This window comes from Herpailurus yagouaroundi, unplaced genomic scaffold, assembly GCF_014898765.1.
Source record: "Herpailurus yagouaroundi ecotype Mexico unplaced genomic scaffold, PumYag 182, whole genome shotgun sequence".
NCBI lineage: Eukaryota > Metazoa > Chordata > Mammalia > Carnivora > Felidae > Herpailurus > Herpailurus yagouaroundi.
This window is the reverse complement of record NW_024412413.1, coordinates 8214574-8231639: the sequence shown is the minus strand read 5'-3', so window position 1 is coordinate 8231639 and position 17066 is coordinate 8214574. Positions and strand designations below refer to the sequence as shown.

Here is a 17066-nt window from a genome sequence, read left to right as displayed (position 1 = left end):
CAGTTTGTTCTCCATATTTATGAGTCTCTTCTGTTTTGTCCCCCTCCATGTTTTTATATTATTTTTGTTTCCCTTCCCTTATGTTCATCTGTTTTGTCTCTTAGAGTCCTCATATGAGTGAAGTCATATGATTTTTGTCTTTCTCTGACTAATTTCCCTTAGCAGAATACCCTCCAGTTCCATCCACGTAGTTGCAAATGGCAAGATTTCATTCTTTTTGGTTGGCAAGTAATACTGCATTGTGCGTGTGTGTGTGTGTGTGTGTGTGTGTGTGTGTGTGTATACACACATACCACATCTTCTTTATCCATTCATCCATCGATGGGCATTTGGGCTCTTTCCATACTTTGGCTATTGTTGATAGTGCTGCTATAAACGTGGGGGTGCATGTGTCCCTTCGAAACAGCACACCTGTATCCTGTGGACAAATACCTAGTAGTGCAATTGCTGGGTTGTAGGGTAGTTCTATTGTTAGTTTTTTGAGGAACCTCCATACTGTTTTCCAGAGTGCCTGCACCAGTTTGCATTCCCACCAACAGTGAGAAAGAGATCCTCTTTCTCTGCATCCTTGCCAACATCTGTTGTTGCCTGAGTTATTAATGTTAGCCATTCTGACAGGTGTGAGGTGGTACCTCATTGTGGTTTTAATTTGTATTTTCCTGATGATGAGTGATATGGAGCATTTTTTCATGTATCAGTTGGCCATCTGGATGTCTTCTTTGGAGAAGTGTCTATTCATGTCTTTGGCCATTTCTTCACTGGATTATTTGTTTTTTGGGTGTTGAGTTTAATAAGTCCTTTATAGATTTTGGATACTAACCCTTTATCTGATATGTCATTTGCAAATATCTTCTCCCATTCTGTCGGTTGCCTTTTAGTTTTGCTGATTGTTTTCTTCGCTGTGTAGAAGCTTTTTCTCTTGATGAGGTCCCAATAGTTCATTTTTGCTTTTGCTTCCCTTGCCTCTGGAGATGTGCTGAGTAAGAAGTTGCTGTGGCTGAGGTCAAAAAGGTTTTTTCCTGCTTTCTCCTCTAGGATTTTGATGGCTTCCTGTCTTACATTTAGGTCTTTCATCCATTTTGGGTTTCTTTTCATGTATGGTGTAAGAGAGTGGTCCAGGTTCATTCTTCTGCATGTCACTGTCCAGTTTTCCCAGAACCACTTGCTGAAGAGCTGTCATTGTGGTTTTTTAAAAATGTTTAAATGTTTATTTATTTTTTTTAAAATTTTTTTTTTCAACGTTTATTTATTTTTGCGACAGAGAGAGACAGAGCATGAACGGGGGAGGGGCAGAGAGAGAGGGAGACACAGAATCAGAAACAGGCTCCAGGCTCTGAGCCATCAGCCCAGAGCCTGACGCGGGACTCGAACTCACGGACCGCGAGATCGTGACCTGGCTGAAGTCGGACGCTTAACCGACTGCGCCACCCAGGCGCCCCAAATGTTTATTTATTTTTGAGAGAGAGACAGGCAGACTGCAAGTGGAGGAGGGACAGAGAGAGAGAGGAAGAGACAGAATCCTAAACAGGCTCCAGGCTCTGAGCTGTCAGCACAGAGCCCAATGAGGGGCTCAAACTCATGAACTGTGAGATCATGACCTGAGCCAAAGTCAGATAGCTAACTGACTGAGCCACCCAGGCGCCCCTTGAGTTAATTTTTGTATATGGTGTGAGGTAGGGGTCCAACTTCATTTTTTGTGTGCATGGATATCCAGTTGTCCCGGTGTCATCTGTTGAAAAAGCTATCTATCCTTTTCCTCACTGAATTGTTTGGCACCCATGTCAAAATATCACATGGCCCCTTTTTAAGGAAAATAGGCCTTGAACAGTTCTTTGTACATGCACTTTGGGCAACTCTTATGACTTTTGGCAGGTGAAACCAGCTTTTTGCCCCTGGGCACAGGCATCTCAGATCAGTGCCTATGTCCTGAGGTCACTTGATGTCTTAATACTTGATAGAGGCAAAAAAAAAAAAAAAATCCGATTTTCTCTTGGATAGCACAAGGTCTGAGTACCTACAAGAAGACAGGTGACCTACTCTGATCTGTTCTTCCAAAGATGTTACATTGCTGCCCCACATCTCCATGTGGCCTGATCTCTGAGGCCCAAAGTAGTGGTGTGTTTTTAGTTTTTCCATGTTTTATTAAGAAAAGATATTTGGGGCACCTGGTGGCTCAGTCAGTTAAGTGTCCAACTTCAGCTCAGGTCATGATCTCACGGTTTGTGGGTTCGAGCCCTGCGTTGGACTCTGTGCTGACAGCTTGGAGCCTGGAGCCTGGAGCCTGCTTCAGATTCTGTGTCTCCTTTAATCCCTTCTCCTCCCCCACTCACAATCTATCTCACTCTCAAAAAAATAAACTTAAAAAAAAAGATATTTAGGGGCGCCTGGGTGGCTCAGTCGGTTAAACGGCCGACTTCGGCTCAGGTCATGATCTCGCGGTCCGTGAGTTCGAGCCCCGCGTCGGGCTCTGTGCTGACAGCTCAGAGCCCGGAGCCTGTTTCAGATTCTGTGTCTCCCTCTCTCTGACCCTCCCCCGTTCATGCTCTGCCTCTCTCTGTCTCAAAAATAAATAAACGTTAAAAAAATTTTAAAAAAAAGATATTTAATTGAACATGCAACAGAGCTGCAATGTCTAAGTAAATGATTTATAGTAGGCTTTTGGAATCCCATAGAAAGCTCTTGAACTGATTTACTGCATGCAATACCTTTTTCTTTTAACTGTTTAACATATTTTTAAATTGTGATAAAATATACCCAACATAAAATTTACTTTGTTTTTAAGTGTACAGTTCGGTGGCATTAAATACATTTACATCTTTGTGCAACCGTCACCACCATCCATCTACAGAATTTTTTCATTATCCCAAACTGAAACTCTGTCCCCATTAAATAGCAACTCCCCGTTCTCCATTCTCCCAGCCCCTGGCAAATTCCATTCTACTTTCTGTCTCTAAGAATTTGACTAGTCTAGGTACCTCACATAAGTGGGATCATACAATATTTGTCCTTTTGTGTCTAGTTATTTTACTTAGTAGAATGTCTTCAAGGTTCATCCATGATGTCAGAATTTCATTTTAAGGATTTCTTGTAATGTTTGTTTGTTTGTTTATTTATTTTTGAGAGAGAGAGAGTGAGAAAACTAGAGCATAGGAGGGGCAGAGAGAGAGGATCTGAAGCAGTCTCTGCACTGACATCAGAGAGTCTGATGCGAGGCTGAGCTCACAAACTGTGAGATCATGACTTGAGCCGAAGTGGGACACTTAGGCTGAGCCCCCTCTGGTTCCCCCCATGTAAGCACTCTTACCTCAGCTGCTTTCTCGTGCTTCCTTGGGATTTCCATGAATCCTTTTGATGAATCGCTATCCCTGAAGGTGATCTTTTTTGTCTTTCTCACCATCAGAAAGAACCTGACTGTGGCCTCTGGGTTAACTCACAGCTGAGAGATGCCCACTGCCTGGTCATGGGCCTTGTGGCCACTGCTGCCAGGTTGGCCACGAAGCACTGGGGCTGAATGGAGCCTTGGAGAAGGGAGCATGGCCAATAGGGCTTGTGTTCTTCTCCCCTGTGCCCATGTCACTCAGGGCTTCCCCATATAGTCCTCTATTAGCCATTTATTCATCCAACAAACTAGAGGCAAACTAGACTGTCTCTTCCTGCATTCTCTTTGCAAGAAGAAGAACTTGGCCAAACATCTCTCACCTCAACACTCCTCCCCTTTACTGCCAGTAGGAATGAGCCACACGCCTTAGTCTTGGGTTCCTAGAAAACAGAGCCAGAGACAAAGTCTCTGGGTGTTTGACAGCTTGGGTGTTTGACTGGAAAGTGTGGCTCTAGGAATCAGAAGTGAGGACTGAGCAGCAAAGGAGGGAAGCTGGGAGCACTATGGAAGGAAGTCGAGTTGGCCATCCGTACAGGTGACTGGTTGCTCTACCCCATGGGAGCGCTGGTTAAATGGTTCACCCCATCCACTGGTTAAATGTTCACCCTAAGGGGTGTTAACTCTCCCTGTACTTCCAAGTTGCTCATGCATGGGGCACTTTCATGGATTCCCATATTCTAAGTTGTGACAGCAACACAGAGCAGAGGGTAAAGGACACACGGCGCAAGGCTAAGACACAGCGCCAACAGGTCATACCTGCACCTGCACCTGTACCTGAAGTTGGTCGGTCAGGGACTGTGCAGAGTGGGTCACTGCAGCAATGGATGGAATATAACCTGTGTGGCCAAGAGGATTTGAAGGGGTGCACGTGGGCAACCAGTAGACATGCTCATTCCTAAAATGGCCGCTGGTGAGGGTCATGAGGTTGCCATTGACTGGTTTAAATCGATCATTTGTGATGAATGGATGCTGAGGATTCCACCCGAATGCCTCCTCAAAGAAGTCATCCTTAACTCTCCTCTCTAAAGGACCCCAGTCATTCCCTTGGTGACGCTACCACAGTGAGTAATCAGCCCGTGTGGCTGCCACTGTGAGTTGACTAACTCAGTGTTCACACACACCCCCACCCCCCAGCGTGCATAAGCTAGAAAGATCAAACCTGCCCTTGCTGCTCAGTCACGGTTTAAATTCAAGCAGAGTCATTTTGCTAGTGCCGATGGTGGAAGTGGTGGCATCATTTGCCCTTTTTATGAACACCTAAATCCCTTTGTGATGAAGTCACCTGGACTTGGCTGGATCTCAGCAGGGAAAGGGGTATCTTGTTTACTTGCCAACTTGCTCGTTATTAGCTACATGTCCCCACTTAAGCTGAAGCTCCTTGATAGCAGGCACTTGTTTTCTTTACTGTGTGGATGGTGCCTGGTACACAGCAGAAGCTCAAGAATGATTTGTTGGGGGCACCCGGGTAGCTCAGTCGGTTAAGCGTCTGACTTTGGCCTAGGTCATAATCTCACCGTTCCCGAGTTCAAGCCCATGTCGGGCTCTGTGCTGACAGCTCAGAACCTGGAGCCTGCTTCGGACTCTGTCTCTGTCTCTGTCTCTGTCTCTCTCTCTCTCTGTGCCCCTCCCCCACTTGCTCTTTGCCTCTCTCAAAAATAAATAAACATTAAAAAAAATTTTTTTAAAAACCCAATGATTTGCTGGACAGATGGATGGACAGATGGAGGCAGGAAGACGATGGCCAGTGGAAGAAGAGGTCATAATGCTCATTTTCCCACCCTGAAAGCTTTGGAATGCCCCAGGGTCAAGTCCACACAACTCTATCCACCTGCATGCACTCCCTAGGTGAGCTCATTCAGGGTCGTCAGTTTAATTTTGTATCTCCAGGCACCACTTCTGCCTCGAGTTTCTGACTCACATCTGACTACCACCCAACATTTCCACTCAGGTGTTAATAGGCATCATATAACAGATCCAAAATGGAACTCTTAATTTCTCCTCCAAATCTTCTCCTCCCACAGACTTCCTTATCTCAGTAAATGACAACTGCATTCATTAGTTGTTTGGGCTCCAAACTTGGGAGTGACCCCGATGCCTCTTCCTCTCACACACTTTCAGCTCTCCAGCAAATGCTCTGGAGCATTTGCTCTAAACAGTGTATACAAGCCCACCATTTCTCCCCACCTCCGCCTTCCTGATCTGGGACGCCATCCTCTTTCAATTGGATTGTCGCAGCAGCCTTTTACATGGGACGTTTCTGGTAACCCGTGTCACATTTCCCCCGGCCACTTCTGACTTCAGCTCTGGCTGCAGCGGACAGTTGTAGGTGAGTTTAGCTGATCCTATGCTTATCGTGTCTTGCCTCGAGTGCACACCTCGCACCTGTTTGCTTTTTGCCCTGGATTTCATACTGTCGGAGTCCTCTTAGTTCCAGCACAAGATTCACTTGCCTCTTACCTCGGGTGTGAGCACCCTCCTGCCTCAGGGCCTTTGCACTGGCTCTTCTTGCAGATATTCCCAACCATGCCTCTTCATTTCCTTCAGGACTCTTCTGAAAACACTTCCAGAGAGGCCTTCCTATGTAAAATAGCAACCTCCACTTCCCCTAGTGTTGCCTGGCCCCCTCTTTTTCATAGCACTAATCCCTAACCTCGTAAATTGTCTTTTTTAATTTTTTGTATACTTTCCATTCCCCCCAACCCTCCCTCCTCAACTTGAATGTAATCTCCATGAGGACAAGGATTCAGGGACTTTATTGTTGTTGTTGTTGTTGTTGTTGTTGTTTCATTACAAAACCTAGAACAGTGCTTGGCAAGTAGTAAGTGCTCAATAAATATTTGTTGGATGAAATGAATAAATAAGACTGAAGACACACACAGGTAGGGATCAGGCTGTTGTTACCTTGAAGCCCCTGCTCCCGAGTCTGGTGGTAGGTGTGTTGGCAGCTCTTGGCCGTGAGGGGCACTGGAGGCTGGCAGCAGGACACCTCTGCCCAGAATTCCTTCAATGCTTTGCCCTCTAAGGTTCCTAGTTGACAACTTCAGGGACGGGGGTGCTACGCTCTGAAATTTGTCTCAAGAATCAAATCTCGGGGCCCCTGAGTGGCTCAGTCGGTTAACCACCTGACTCTTGATCTCAGCTCAGGTCATGATCTCACAGTTCATGAGATGGAGTCCTTCGTCCGGCTCTGAACTGACAGCGTGGAGCCTGCTTGGGATTCTCTCTCTCCCTCTTTCTCTCTGCCCTTCCCCACCTCTTTCTCTCTCAAAATAAATACATAAACTTAAAAAAAAAGAAAGAAAGAAAAAGAAAAATCTCTGTCCGTTTGGTCCTCAATTCTGTGCAGAGGGTAGTGTCCCCTTCTGGTCCCTAAGACCCTGGCCATCAGCAGCATCATAGAGTGACCCCAGTCACCTCTGGGTGCTGCTCAACAGCTCAGAGGCCAACGAATCTGCTTCTGGCGGATGCTGGAGGTCCAGCCGGTGAGATGGTTAGGGTACCGGAGAGCAGCTGAGGGTGGCCTGGGGGACAGGCATGCTGTGGTCTGAGCCTTCCATCTCCGAGCTCTGTGAAGTCACCCCTAGCCCCTGCCACATGGCCCAGCCACCCATATCTGGGGTTAGGGACTAGGCCAGGCTCATTCACTTTTCCCGAGGGAGGCAGCCCGTTTGTCTTTGCAGGCACCTGGATCCTCCCAGGAGGCAAGCTCCTGGGAGCACAGGAGCACAGCCCCCAGTGACGTGGGAAGGAAGCCCCCTCCCCGATGGCTTTGCCTGAGCTCGCCCCCGCGCCCCCACCAGCTCCCCCAGGCTCCGGGGGCTCCGCAGGCAGTCGGATGCGGGAGCTGCTGCTCGGGACTGAAGAGGTTAACGTGCATCTGCCTCCGAATGTTAATGTGTCTAGGTGATGTCAGTGGGAGCCGGGGAAGGAGGGAGTGGGGAGAGAAGCGGGGCTAGGAGGCGGCAGAAGCTGCCAGACCGCCAGCGCCAGCAAGACCCCCTTCCGGACTGCGGGGCTCGTGCTCTGGGACGGGCGGGCGGCGCTGCCGCAGCCTGCGTGGGTGGACGGGCGAGCAGGCGACGGGCAGCGGCAGGATGGACCTAGAAGCCTCGCTGCTGCCCACCGGCCCTAATGCCAGCAACACCTCGGACGGCCCCGATAACCTCACCTTGGCGGGTGAGTAGTGTTGGAGGGGAGTCCTCCCTCCTCTGCGCTGGGGGTGGGGAGTGGGAAGGTTTCACCTCTGCGCTCAGGAACTGCTCAGGAAACTTTATTACAGTTCTAGAGGATCAGACCTGCAGTCTGCTTTGCCCGGAGGGGAAGGGGAGAAGGGGGCGGGGCAGGCAGCGGCAGAAGGGGGCCGGGGAGGAGGAGAATGAGAAGAGCGAAAAGGCACATTGGGAAGTGGCAGGGGATGGGGGCCAGCCCTGAGGGAGACAGGAGGAGATTCACCCGTGAGTTCCAAATGCTTTGCAGATAAAAATTCCAGGCTGGAAAAGCAAGCAAGAGAAGACAGAGGACAGTATGTGAGGAGACAGCCGGGTAGGCTCACTCATTTGCCAGTCCCCCTGTCTTTTTACTGAAACTGTGGTAGTGGGATCTGAAACATCCTTACTGACCCCTGGGAAAGGCCACGGGAAGGGATAACTCACAGAGCCACGAGAGGATTAACTTCCTGAATGAAGCTTTCCTGACATTTCTAGAGCTGAGATGCCCTGAAATTCTAGCTCCGAGGAAGGGAAAAAGAGGAAAGGCTTGGTGGAGAAAAATCTCAAGCGGCTTAGGCTGCAACACACAGCTTTGGTCTCTGCTCACTTGGGAAGCCCAGGCTCAGAAGATACAGACCAAGGAAGTCCCTGATAGGAACCCAAGAGAAGAGAGGGCTGTGGGCCTGATGTGCAAAAACCTCTCTCCACAGGACAGTAGCCCACAGATATGCCTAGGAATCAGCGCACAGCTTCCAACCAGTGATTTCTAAAATGAGATGATCAGGGCTGCAAATAGGAAAACACATGCATGCGCCCATGCATACTCTTGCTCGCCCGCATGCGCACACACACACACACACACACACACACACACACACTTTCGTGTCCTTCTGGCTATTTTGATGAGGTTTCCTGGTAAAGCCTAGGGGCCCACAGAATAATTCTCTGCAGACAGCTGTGGTTCTTGAATCTGTGCCTTCTGAGACAATGCAGGAAGCAAAGGACCGGGTCCTTCAACTAACAGGTGGTGAGGGAGAATCTGGTAGGATTAGCCAGGGAACCGGTGGAGGAGGGCAAGGGGACAGGATTAGCAACGGTGTGGGGAGGGAGAACAGTCGGAAAGGATTCCAGATGAATGGCGAGCCCTGAGTGAAACGGAAAGAAGATAAAGACGTGAGCAAGCACATGATTGCTGGAGGCTAAGCACCCAGTAGGACATTAGCCCTTAGAGAGGAGTCCATGATAAATGGTCACAGCTCGCTCCTTTTGTCCCCAGGGTCACCTCCTCGCAGAGGGAGTGTCTCCTACATCAACATCATCATGCCTTCAGTGTTTGGCACCATCTGCCTCCTGGGCATCATCGGGAACTCCACAGTCATCTTCGCGGTGGTGAAGAAGTCCAAACTGCACTGGTGCAGCAACGTGCCCGACATCTTCATCATCAACCTCTCGGTGGTGGACCTCCTCTTTCTCCTGGGCATGCCCTTCATGATCCACCAGCTCATGGGCAATGGAGTCTGGCACTTTGGAGAGACCATGTGCACACTCATCACGGCCATGGACGCCAACAGTCAGTTCACCAGCACCTACATCCTGACCGCCATGGCCATTGATCGCTACCTGGCCACCGTCCACCCTATCTCCTCCACCAAGTTCCGGAAGCCTTCTGTGGCCACCCTGGTGATCTGCCTCCTGTGGGCCCTCTCCTTCATCAGCATCACCCCCGTGTGGCTCTACGCTAGGCTTATCCCCTTCCCAGGGGGCACGGTGGGCTGTGGCATCCGCCTGCCCAACCCAGACACTGACCTGTACTGGTTCACCCTGTACCAGTTCTTCCTGGCCTTCGCCCTGCCCTTTGTGGTCATCACAGCTGCGTATGTGAGGATCCTGCAGCGCATGATGTCCTCCGTAGCTCCCGCCTCTCAGCGCAGCATCCGGCTGCGGACAAAGAGGGTGACTCGTACAGCCATCGCCATCTGCCTGGTCTTCTTTGTGTGCTGGGCCCCCTACTATGTGCTGCAGCTGACCCAGTTGTACATCAGCCGCCCGACACTCACCTTTGTGTACCTGTACAACGCAGCCATCAGCTTGGGCTATGCCAACAGCTGCCTCAATCCCTTTGTGTACATCGTGCTCTGTGAGACATTCCGCAAACGCTTGGTCCTGTCGGTGAAGCCTGCTGCCCAGGGGCGGCTTCGAGCCGTCAGCAATGTCCACACAGCTGATGAGGAGAGGACAGAAAGCAAGGGCACCTGACGCTTCCCCTACAACCCTGGGCACCTCCAAGTCGGGACAGCACGGTGGGCCATGATGGGGAGAGACGCTGAGAAGAACCCAAGACCCCTCTGGGAGAATGCGGGGAGGCTGGGGGGTGAGGGGTTGTTGCAACTAAAAACATTCCACGGGGTCCACAAATTGCCGGGGAGGCTGGCAGCCAGATTCTGGGGGCTTCGAGCATCAGACATCCCCTTGGGAGAGGAGGAAGAGACCTTTGGGTTGAACAGAAACTGAACAAGAAGAAAATTTTCATTCAAATGTTCAGTTGAGCCCTATATCTCTTGGCTCCCCGGTGTCTTTTTCTCAATTGCTGATTTATTTAAAACCTGGGAAGGCCAGGGTGTGAGCAGCGGGGCCCTGGGGAGGTTGGAAAGTGATGTGGCCTCAACGCTCCTTCCCATCTCTCCCTGGTGCGACGGAGGGCAGCCCTTCTCCCAAGCTGGCGGGTGATGAAACGAAGCATGCCATCTCTCTGCGTTCCAGCATCCTGTGTCGATTTGCCTGTATCTCTAGGGGATGCATGTTTGTTTGGGGGCGGGGTGGGGTGGGGTGGGGTGGGGCTCTGAGCCCACAGGAGTAGGAGAGCCAGTTATTGAGAATGACAAGGCTACCTTAGGTGGGTATGGGCAGAAGTCTTTAAAATTAAGAAAAATGGGGAAGAGCAAGGGGGCTTTTGCAGCTGTGGGGACATTGTTGTCATGAGGCACATTTGTTAATCACCTGATCTGGAGTGAGTGCCCATCAGAGTCCTGCATGTGCAAGGGTCATTCTGATGCCTGGTGTGTTGGCATAATCTTTTTGCTCCAGCCCTTCCTCTCCAAAATAAAAAACGAATAAAGGAAAATCTCCACCCACATCTCTTTGGATGTTCCTGTATAATTGCTTGGGTTTGGGGGTGGGGGTGGGTGGCAGCAAAGGAAAAGAGGGGTCACTTGGCTGCGGCATCTAGACCTTGGTCAGGCTGCATTTTAGAAAGCAGGAAGCAGGGGATCTAAACCCACAGGGAGGGATCCTCTAAACCCACAGGGAGGATTCAGCCACACAAACGGAATTGCTGTGAATTCATTAGATTGCTGCTCAGCTTGGGCTCAGGACTCATCTTCCTGTCTTCTGCTCAGTTGTCATCGGTCCTGGCCCCCGGGGCCCCAAGTCCCACCCGCCACCTCCCCCGCTGAGTCACCAGTCTCAAGGCTGGCTTCTGGGGCAGCCTGAGCCTGCCTCCTGCTGCTGCCAAGATGTGGTGTTGAGCAGGAAGATTACAGACAGGCCGCTGGGCGGCAGCCAAGCCTGCTGCTTCTCAGCTTCTTCTCTGAGAGGAGCTGGGAACCAGGAGTCCGGGGCAAACTGCTGGGCAGATGTGGATGAGATGGTGGCAACACACTGCGAGCTCCCAGCTTGTCCAGACGCATCTTTAAAGCGGGTGCCGCGGCACAGCCTCTTCTTGCTGGGTGTTTTTCACTGCACAGTTGCAGCAGGTATAGGCTGCCTAGCAAACTTCGGGTCCTGGGCAGCTCTTTCTGTCATCGCCATTAGCCCTAGTGTCTTCGGGCTTGCGTTCCACTCCACCTGGGTACCAGGGGGAGCCGAGAAGCTGACAGTTGTCCTTACTCGCTGACAGTGGGGGCTCTAGCTGCCACAGGTAAACTCCCAAGGTATTTCAGATTCACATCCAACAAAAGAAAAAAGATTCTTAGGGGAGCCTTGAGGCAGCTCCTACCCACCAATTCCAGAAAAGGAGTTTTTCCTGCATCTGGTTTGCCTGTGAAAGGCTTCCTGGGGGTCTATCCCTCCCGCCCCCTCCAAAAAGGAATCTGGGAGGAGAAATAGGTGAGGTGGCCTCTCCCAGGAAATGCAAGCGACCCAGTCTACAGCTCACTGAGGTAGGCGGGCTGAGGAAGGCCCAGCAAGCCCTGGAGAGGGGACACCCCTTCCTTCAGCTCTCAACCCCTACTGAAAACTGATATTGAAGCAAAGTAGGTTGAAACAGAAAGTGAGTGGGTGGAAATGTAAACAGAAGGGAAGGGAGAGGATGGGGGAGAGTTGGAGAAGAGTTGGAGGAACATGGGCACACAGAGAGGAGGGGGGCAGGGAGATTATAATGGGGGAACCTTCGCCAACACATCCTCCCGCAGCCCAAACCTGCAGGTGACACCGGGTAAGAACAAGCGTGTGCAGGAAGAGGGGGTGTTGGCACTGGCAGGACCCTCTTCGTGACATGGTTAGTGGGAAAGGTGGGCTGAGAGTAGGGCTTGTGGCTGGTCTGAGGAATGAGTGGGATTTTCCTTTCCTCCTCATTCAAGCTGGGGCTACGAACAGCCCAAACTTCAGGGAACTGTGGGGGCCACGGTGAGGTACAGAGAGAGTACCGGAAGTGGGTGAAGAAGACAAAACTGATCTCTTTGCTCTTTTTCCCCTTTCCATACCTAACAAATACCATCTCTCTCATCGGGCCCCGTCACGCCATCTCCCCAAACCGGGTGAGTGCCCTCTACACTGCCCCCTCCTCTACTCCCCAGAAGATATTTCCTCTCCAACTGTGAGGATTAAGTCCCTAAAATCCCCTGTGGTGGAAGGATTCTGCAGCAGGGGGACTTAGGATCTCACAAATGACGCAAGCCAAAATTGCAAGTGACTAAGTGACTGCAGGGAAACCCTTCTGCATATTCATACTCACTAAAGAAATACTGATAAGAACACCAAATAAAGGGACTAGCAATGATATTTTTATTTCCTGTATTACCAGTTTTATTTGATTTTTAATTTTTTTAATAATTTTTTTTAAAGTTTATTTACTTATTTTGAGAGAGACAGAGACAGTGCAAGTGGGGGAGGGGCGGAGAGGAGAGGGGAGGGGAGGAGAGAATCCCAAGCAGGCTCCATGCTGCCGGCGCAGAGCCTGACGTGGGACTAGAACCCACAAAACTGTGAGATCGTGACCTGAACCGAAACCGAGAGTTGGACGATCAATTGACTGAGCCACCCCGGCATCCCCTTTTTAAAAATGTTTTTTTAATTAATTAATTAATTAATTAGAGAGAGAGTGAGCAAGCAGGAGAGGGGCAGACAGAGAGGGAGGGAGAGAATCCCAAGCAAGCTCTGCACTGTCAGCACAGAGCCCAAAGCAGGGCTCAAACTCCCTAACCGTGAGATCGTGACCTGAGCGGAAACCAAGAACTAAACACTTAACCAACTGAGCCACCAGGCGCCCCATTTATTTATTTTAATGTTTATTTATTTATTTTGAGAGAGAGAGAGAGAGAGAGAGCGCATGCAAGTGATTAGGGCAGAGGCAGAGAGAGATGGAGGGGGAGGATCCCAAGGAGTCTCCTTACTGACAGTGCAGAAGCCCAATGTGGGGCTTGATCCCAACACCTGGAGATCATGACCTGAGCTGAAATCAAGAGTCGGATGCTTAACCGACTGAGTCACCCAGGTGCCCCTCATCTTGACTGCTTTTGCATGTACAGTTCAGTTGTTATGTATATTTTACCACAATAAGAAACAAAATAGGGGTGCCTGCATGGCTCAGTTGTTAAGTGTCCAACTCTTGATTTCAGCTCAGGTCATGATGTCACAGTCATGAGATCGAGCCCCGCGTTTAGCTCTGCACTGGGCATGGAGCCTGCTTAAGATTCTCTCTCCACCTCCCTCTGCCCCTATCCCCTGCTCATTCTCTCTCTCTCTCTCTTAAAAAAAAAAAAAAAAAAAAAGTCAAGATGGTATGTTTTAATTATGTGTATTTTAACACAAAAAATATATAATACGTACATATTTTCTGTATATATTAACCACATTCAAGTGTAAAATTCAGTGACATTAAATAATTCACATTATTGTGCAACTATCACCACTACTCATCTCCAAAATTTTTTGGTCTTCCCATACTGAAACTCTATACCCATCAAACACCAACTCCCCATTCTCCTTCCCCACAGCTCCTGGCAACCACCATTCTATTTTCTGTCTATGATTTTGACTACTCTATGTACTTCATATATGTAGAATTATACAATGTTTGTCCTTTTGTGTCTGGCTTATTTCAATTACTATAATGCCTTGAAGGTTCATCCAGTTTATAGCATGTATCAAAATAGTTCCTTTTCAAAGTTGAATAACATTTCATTGTATATATTTACCACCTTTAATTTATCCATTCATCTGTCAATGGGCATTTAGCCTGTTTCTACCTTTTGGCTATTGTGAATAATGCTGCTATGAACATGGGTGTACAAACATCTGTTTGAGATCCTGCTTTCAATTTTTTTGTGTGTTTATAGCCAAAAGTGAAATTGCTGAATCATATGGCAATTCTATGTTTAACTTTTTGAGGAACTGCCATACTTTTTCCACAGTGGCTGTGCCGTTTTACATTCCTTCTGGCAATGCTCAAGGGTTCCAATTTCTCTACATCCTTGCCAACAATAGTTCTTTCTTTCTTTCTTTCTTTCTTTCTTTCTTTCTTTCTTTCTTTCTTTCTTCTCTCTTTCTCCCTCTTCTCTCTCTTAACTAATAGCTATCCTAATGAGTATAAAGTGGTCTTACTGTGGTTTTGAATTGCACCTCCCTATTGATAAATGATGTTGAACGTCTTTTCATGTGCTTATTGACTATTTGTATATCTTTTTTGGAGAAATGTCTGTTCAAGCCCTTTGCCCATTTTTAAAATTGGGTTCTTTTTTATTGTTAGCAATAATATTATACTCAACCTCAATAAGGCAGGTTCTTAATGCCTTATTACTAAGAAAAAAAACCATTATTTTAGCTAGGCTATTTCTCCTTGCTATTCAATGAGTTTACTTGTCTCTGCCCGCCCGCCTCCCTCCTCCCCGGCCTTGAACATTCGGATGCAAAACCACAAAGCCTCCAAAACCTCCTCCTCCCTCCTGGCTTATGACGTGCAAGAGTCAAACTGATCCAGTAGCTTCAGGTGAAGAGGTCAGAGAAAGCAAGGCAGCATCCCATCTTGGAAGAGGTTTGGCGAGGCCAGGCTAAACGTAATTTTACAATTAGTGATGACTTACTAATTATACCTAAATTTTGAGATTGTGGAAATGGGGGTGGTGGTCATGGCGATGGGGAAGGGGAGGGAATTCCTCTTTGAGGCGGGATTCCTGTTGAACAGCGATGGGCAACCTACTGTGAGTACCCCAGCCTCATGTCTAACTCTCAAAGGATAACCAAGGGAAGAACCTTCTAGAAGGTCAGGGGTGGAATAAAGAAGCCATTCACTTAATTATCTGCTAAGCTATCTCCTCCATTAGTGATGGGTAGTGGTGGTCTCAGGTGACACAGAAAGGCAACATCCTTTGTTAAAAGAAAAAGAAAAAGAGTAGCTTCTGTTTCTTTTTAAGGTCATTCTTCTGCCAAGTGCTATGCTAAATACTATATTTACTTAATAACTCATTTAATCCCCCCACAAGCCTTTTGTGGGAGGGAGAACTTTATGCCCATTTTAGAGACGGGTCAGTTGTGACTTAGGCTAAATGACTTGCCCAAGGTCACAGAGTTAGTGGCAGTGCCAAGATTCAAATTCAAATATGCTTGATTCTGAAGTCCACATACTGTATTATCTCTTCTCAAATCATATGCTTTTCCCCAAATTGGCCCGAGTCTCATCTCCACCGACCTCCAATAACTGCACCCTGGGTCTCACATCTCTCTGCCTTGTACACCCCTGAGCTGAAGAACCCCTTCTCCTCTCCCAGGTGCAATTCTTGCTTGCCCTCTGAGATGAACTGCATCCCCCAAAAGGAGACACGCTGAAGTGTTACCTCCCAATACCTCAGAATGTGACCTTATTTGGAAATAGGGTCTTACGGATTTACCCAAATCCAGATGAGGGTCCTAATCCAATCAGCGTGGGTCCTAATCCAATATGATTGGTGTCCTTATGAAAAAAGGGAATTTGGACATGAACAGACACACACTCAGGGAAGATCATGTGAAGACATGGGGAGAATGCCATGGAAGATGTCTGTTTACAGTGATCCATCTAGAAGCCAAGGAATGCCTGAGGCAACTAGCAGCTGGGAGAGAGTCCTGTGACAGACCCTTCTCTAGCATCTTCAGAGAGACCACCTCTCTGGGCCTGCCCACCCCCTGACTTCACATTTCACAAATTCTGTTGTTTTAAGCCACCCACTTTGTGGTACTTTGTTATGTATAGCAGCATCAGGAAACTAATGTACCCCCCACATCTCATCTCTGATGTGTTCTCATCTGGAAGGACAAGGGCCTCCCCTCCTGAGGTTTAACTGCTTTCCCTTCTGGATTCCCAGAGCTCTGCATAAGCACCCCACTCCCCCTCAGTTACCACCTTGCTGAAGGGCTCTTTAGTGCATTTGCCTCCTCCAGTGAGTGAGCTGCCCAGGCGGGGATTATTCACTTTTGCTTCTCAGCCTCTCTCACAGGACCCCCAGCACAAAAGCTCAAGCACATACATCATCCACATGAAACATCATGGAATCATGCGGTTGGGAGGCTGGCACTGGTCTTCTAGTCCAGCCCATCATAAACAGACTTGTCCAGGAGGCTCCAGAGAAGGCCCAAAGGCTGTAGACTGACTCACAAATTGGCCAAAGCAAACCAGGTTTTCATCCCCCTGCCATTTCTACTTCTATGGCCCCCTTTCAGGCTCTGTCTCTTCAGAAATACTGCTCCTCCCTTTCTCCCCACAAGGGCCGTGCAGGTAAATCCCACGACTTGCTAGCACTTAGTAGGCGGTGGCCTTGACAAGTGACTTCCTCCCTTCGGCCCATTTCCTTATCTGTAAAATGGGGAGAACAACACCTGGGCGGTGGGCTGTTGGGGTGATTAAAGGAAATGTCACATATGCACCCTGAGGGATTCCCAGGTTCACCTTCACCTGAACTTAACATCTCTGTCCTGGGGGGGGGGGGGCGGGGGTTGTGGGCAGGCCGGTGCCTCCTCAAACATTTCTGCCAGTGGTTGTGTATCACCAGCCACCGCTGGCTCAGACCCTCCCCTGCCTGGCTCTCTGCAGGTGGCTTCACCCTGAGGCAGCCAGGGCTAGCCCAAGCCTGGGACAGCGGGACTCAGAGACTGTCAAAGCAGGGAAGGAGGGGAGGGCCCAGAATCCAAGGACTGAGGTGGCCAGCAGGTCTCAGGATTCCTGCAGTCTGTCTGTGACACCAGGTCACAGGGAGTCACTTCTGCCCCCTCCTCACGGGCTGGGACTGTTG

General features: G+C 49.1%; 1 protein-coding gene across 1 annotated transcript; it reads left to right on the top strand.

The window, feature by feature from the left end:
• The first annotated feature begins 7034 nt into the window (after positions 1-7034).
• Positions 7035-10720, top strand: MCHR1 (melanin concentrating hormone receptor 1). Its single transcript, XM_040490742.1, has 2 exons — positions 7035-7555; positions 8864-10720. Exons 1-2 carry the CDS (start codon positions 7474-7476, stop codon positions 9841-9843), a joined length of 1062 nt encoding a protein of 353 aa, XP_040346676.1. The 5' UTR covers positions 7035-7473; the 3' UTR covers positions 9844-10720.
• The last annotated feature ends 6346 nt before the right edge of the window (positions 10721-17066 follow it).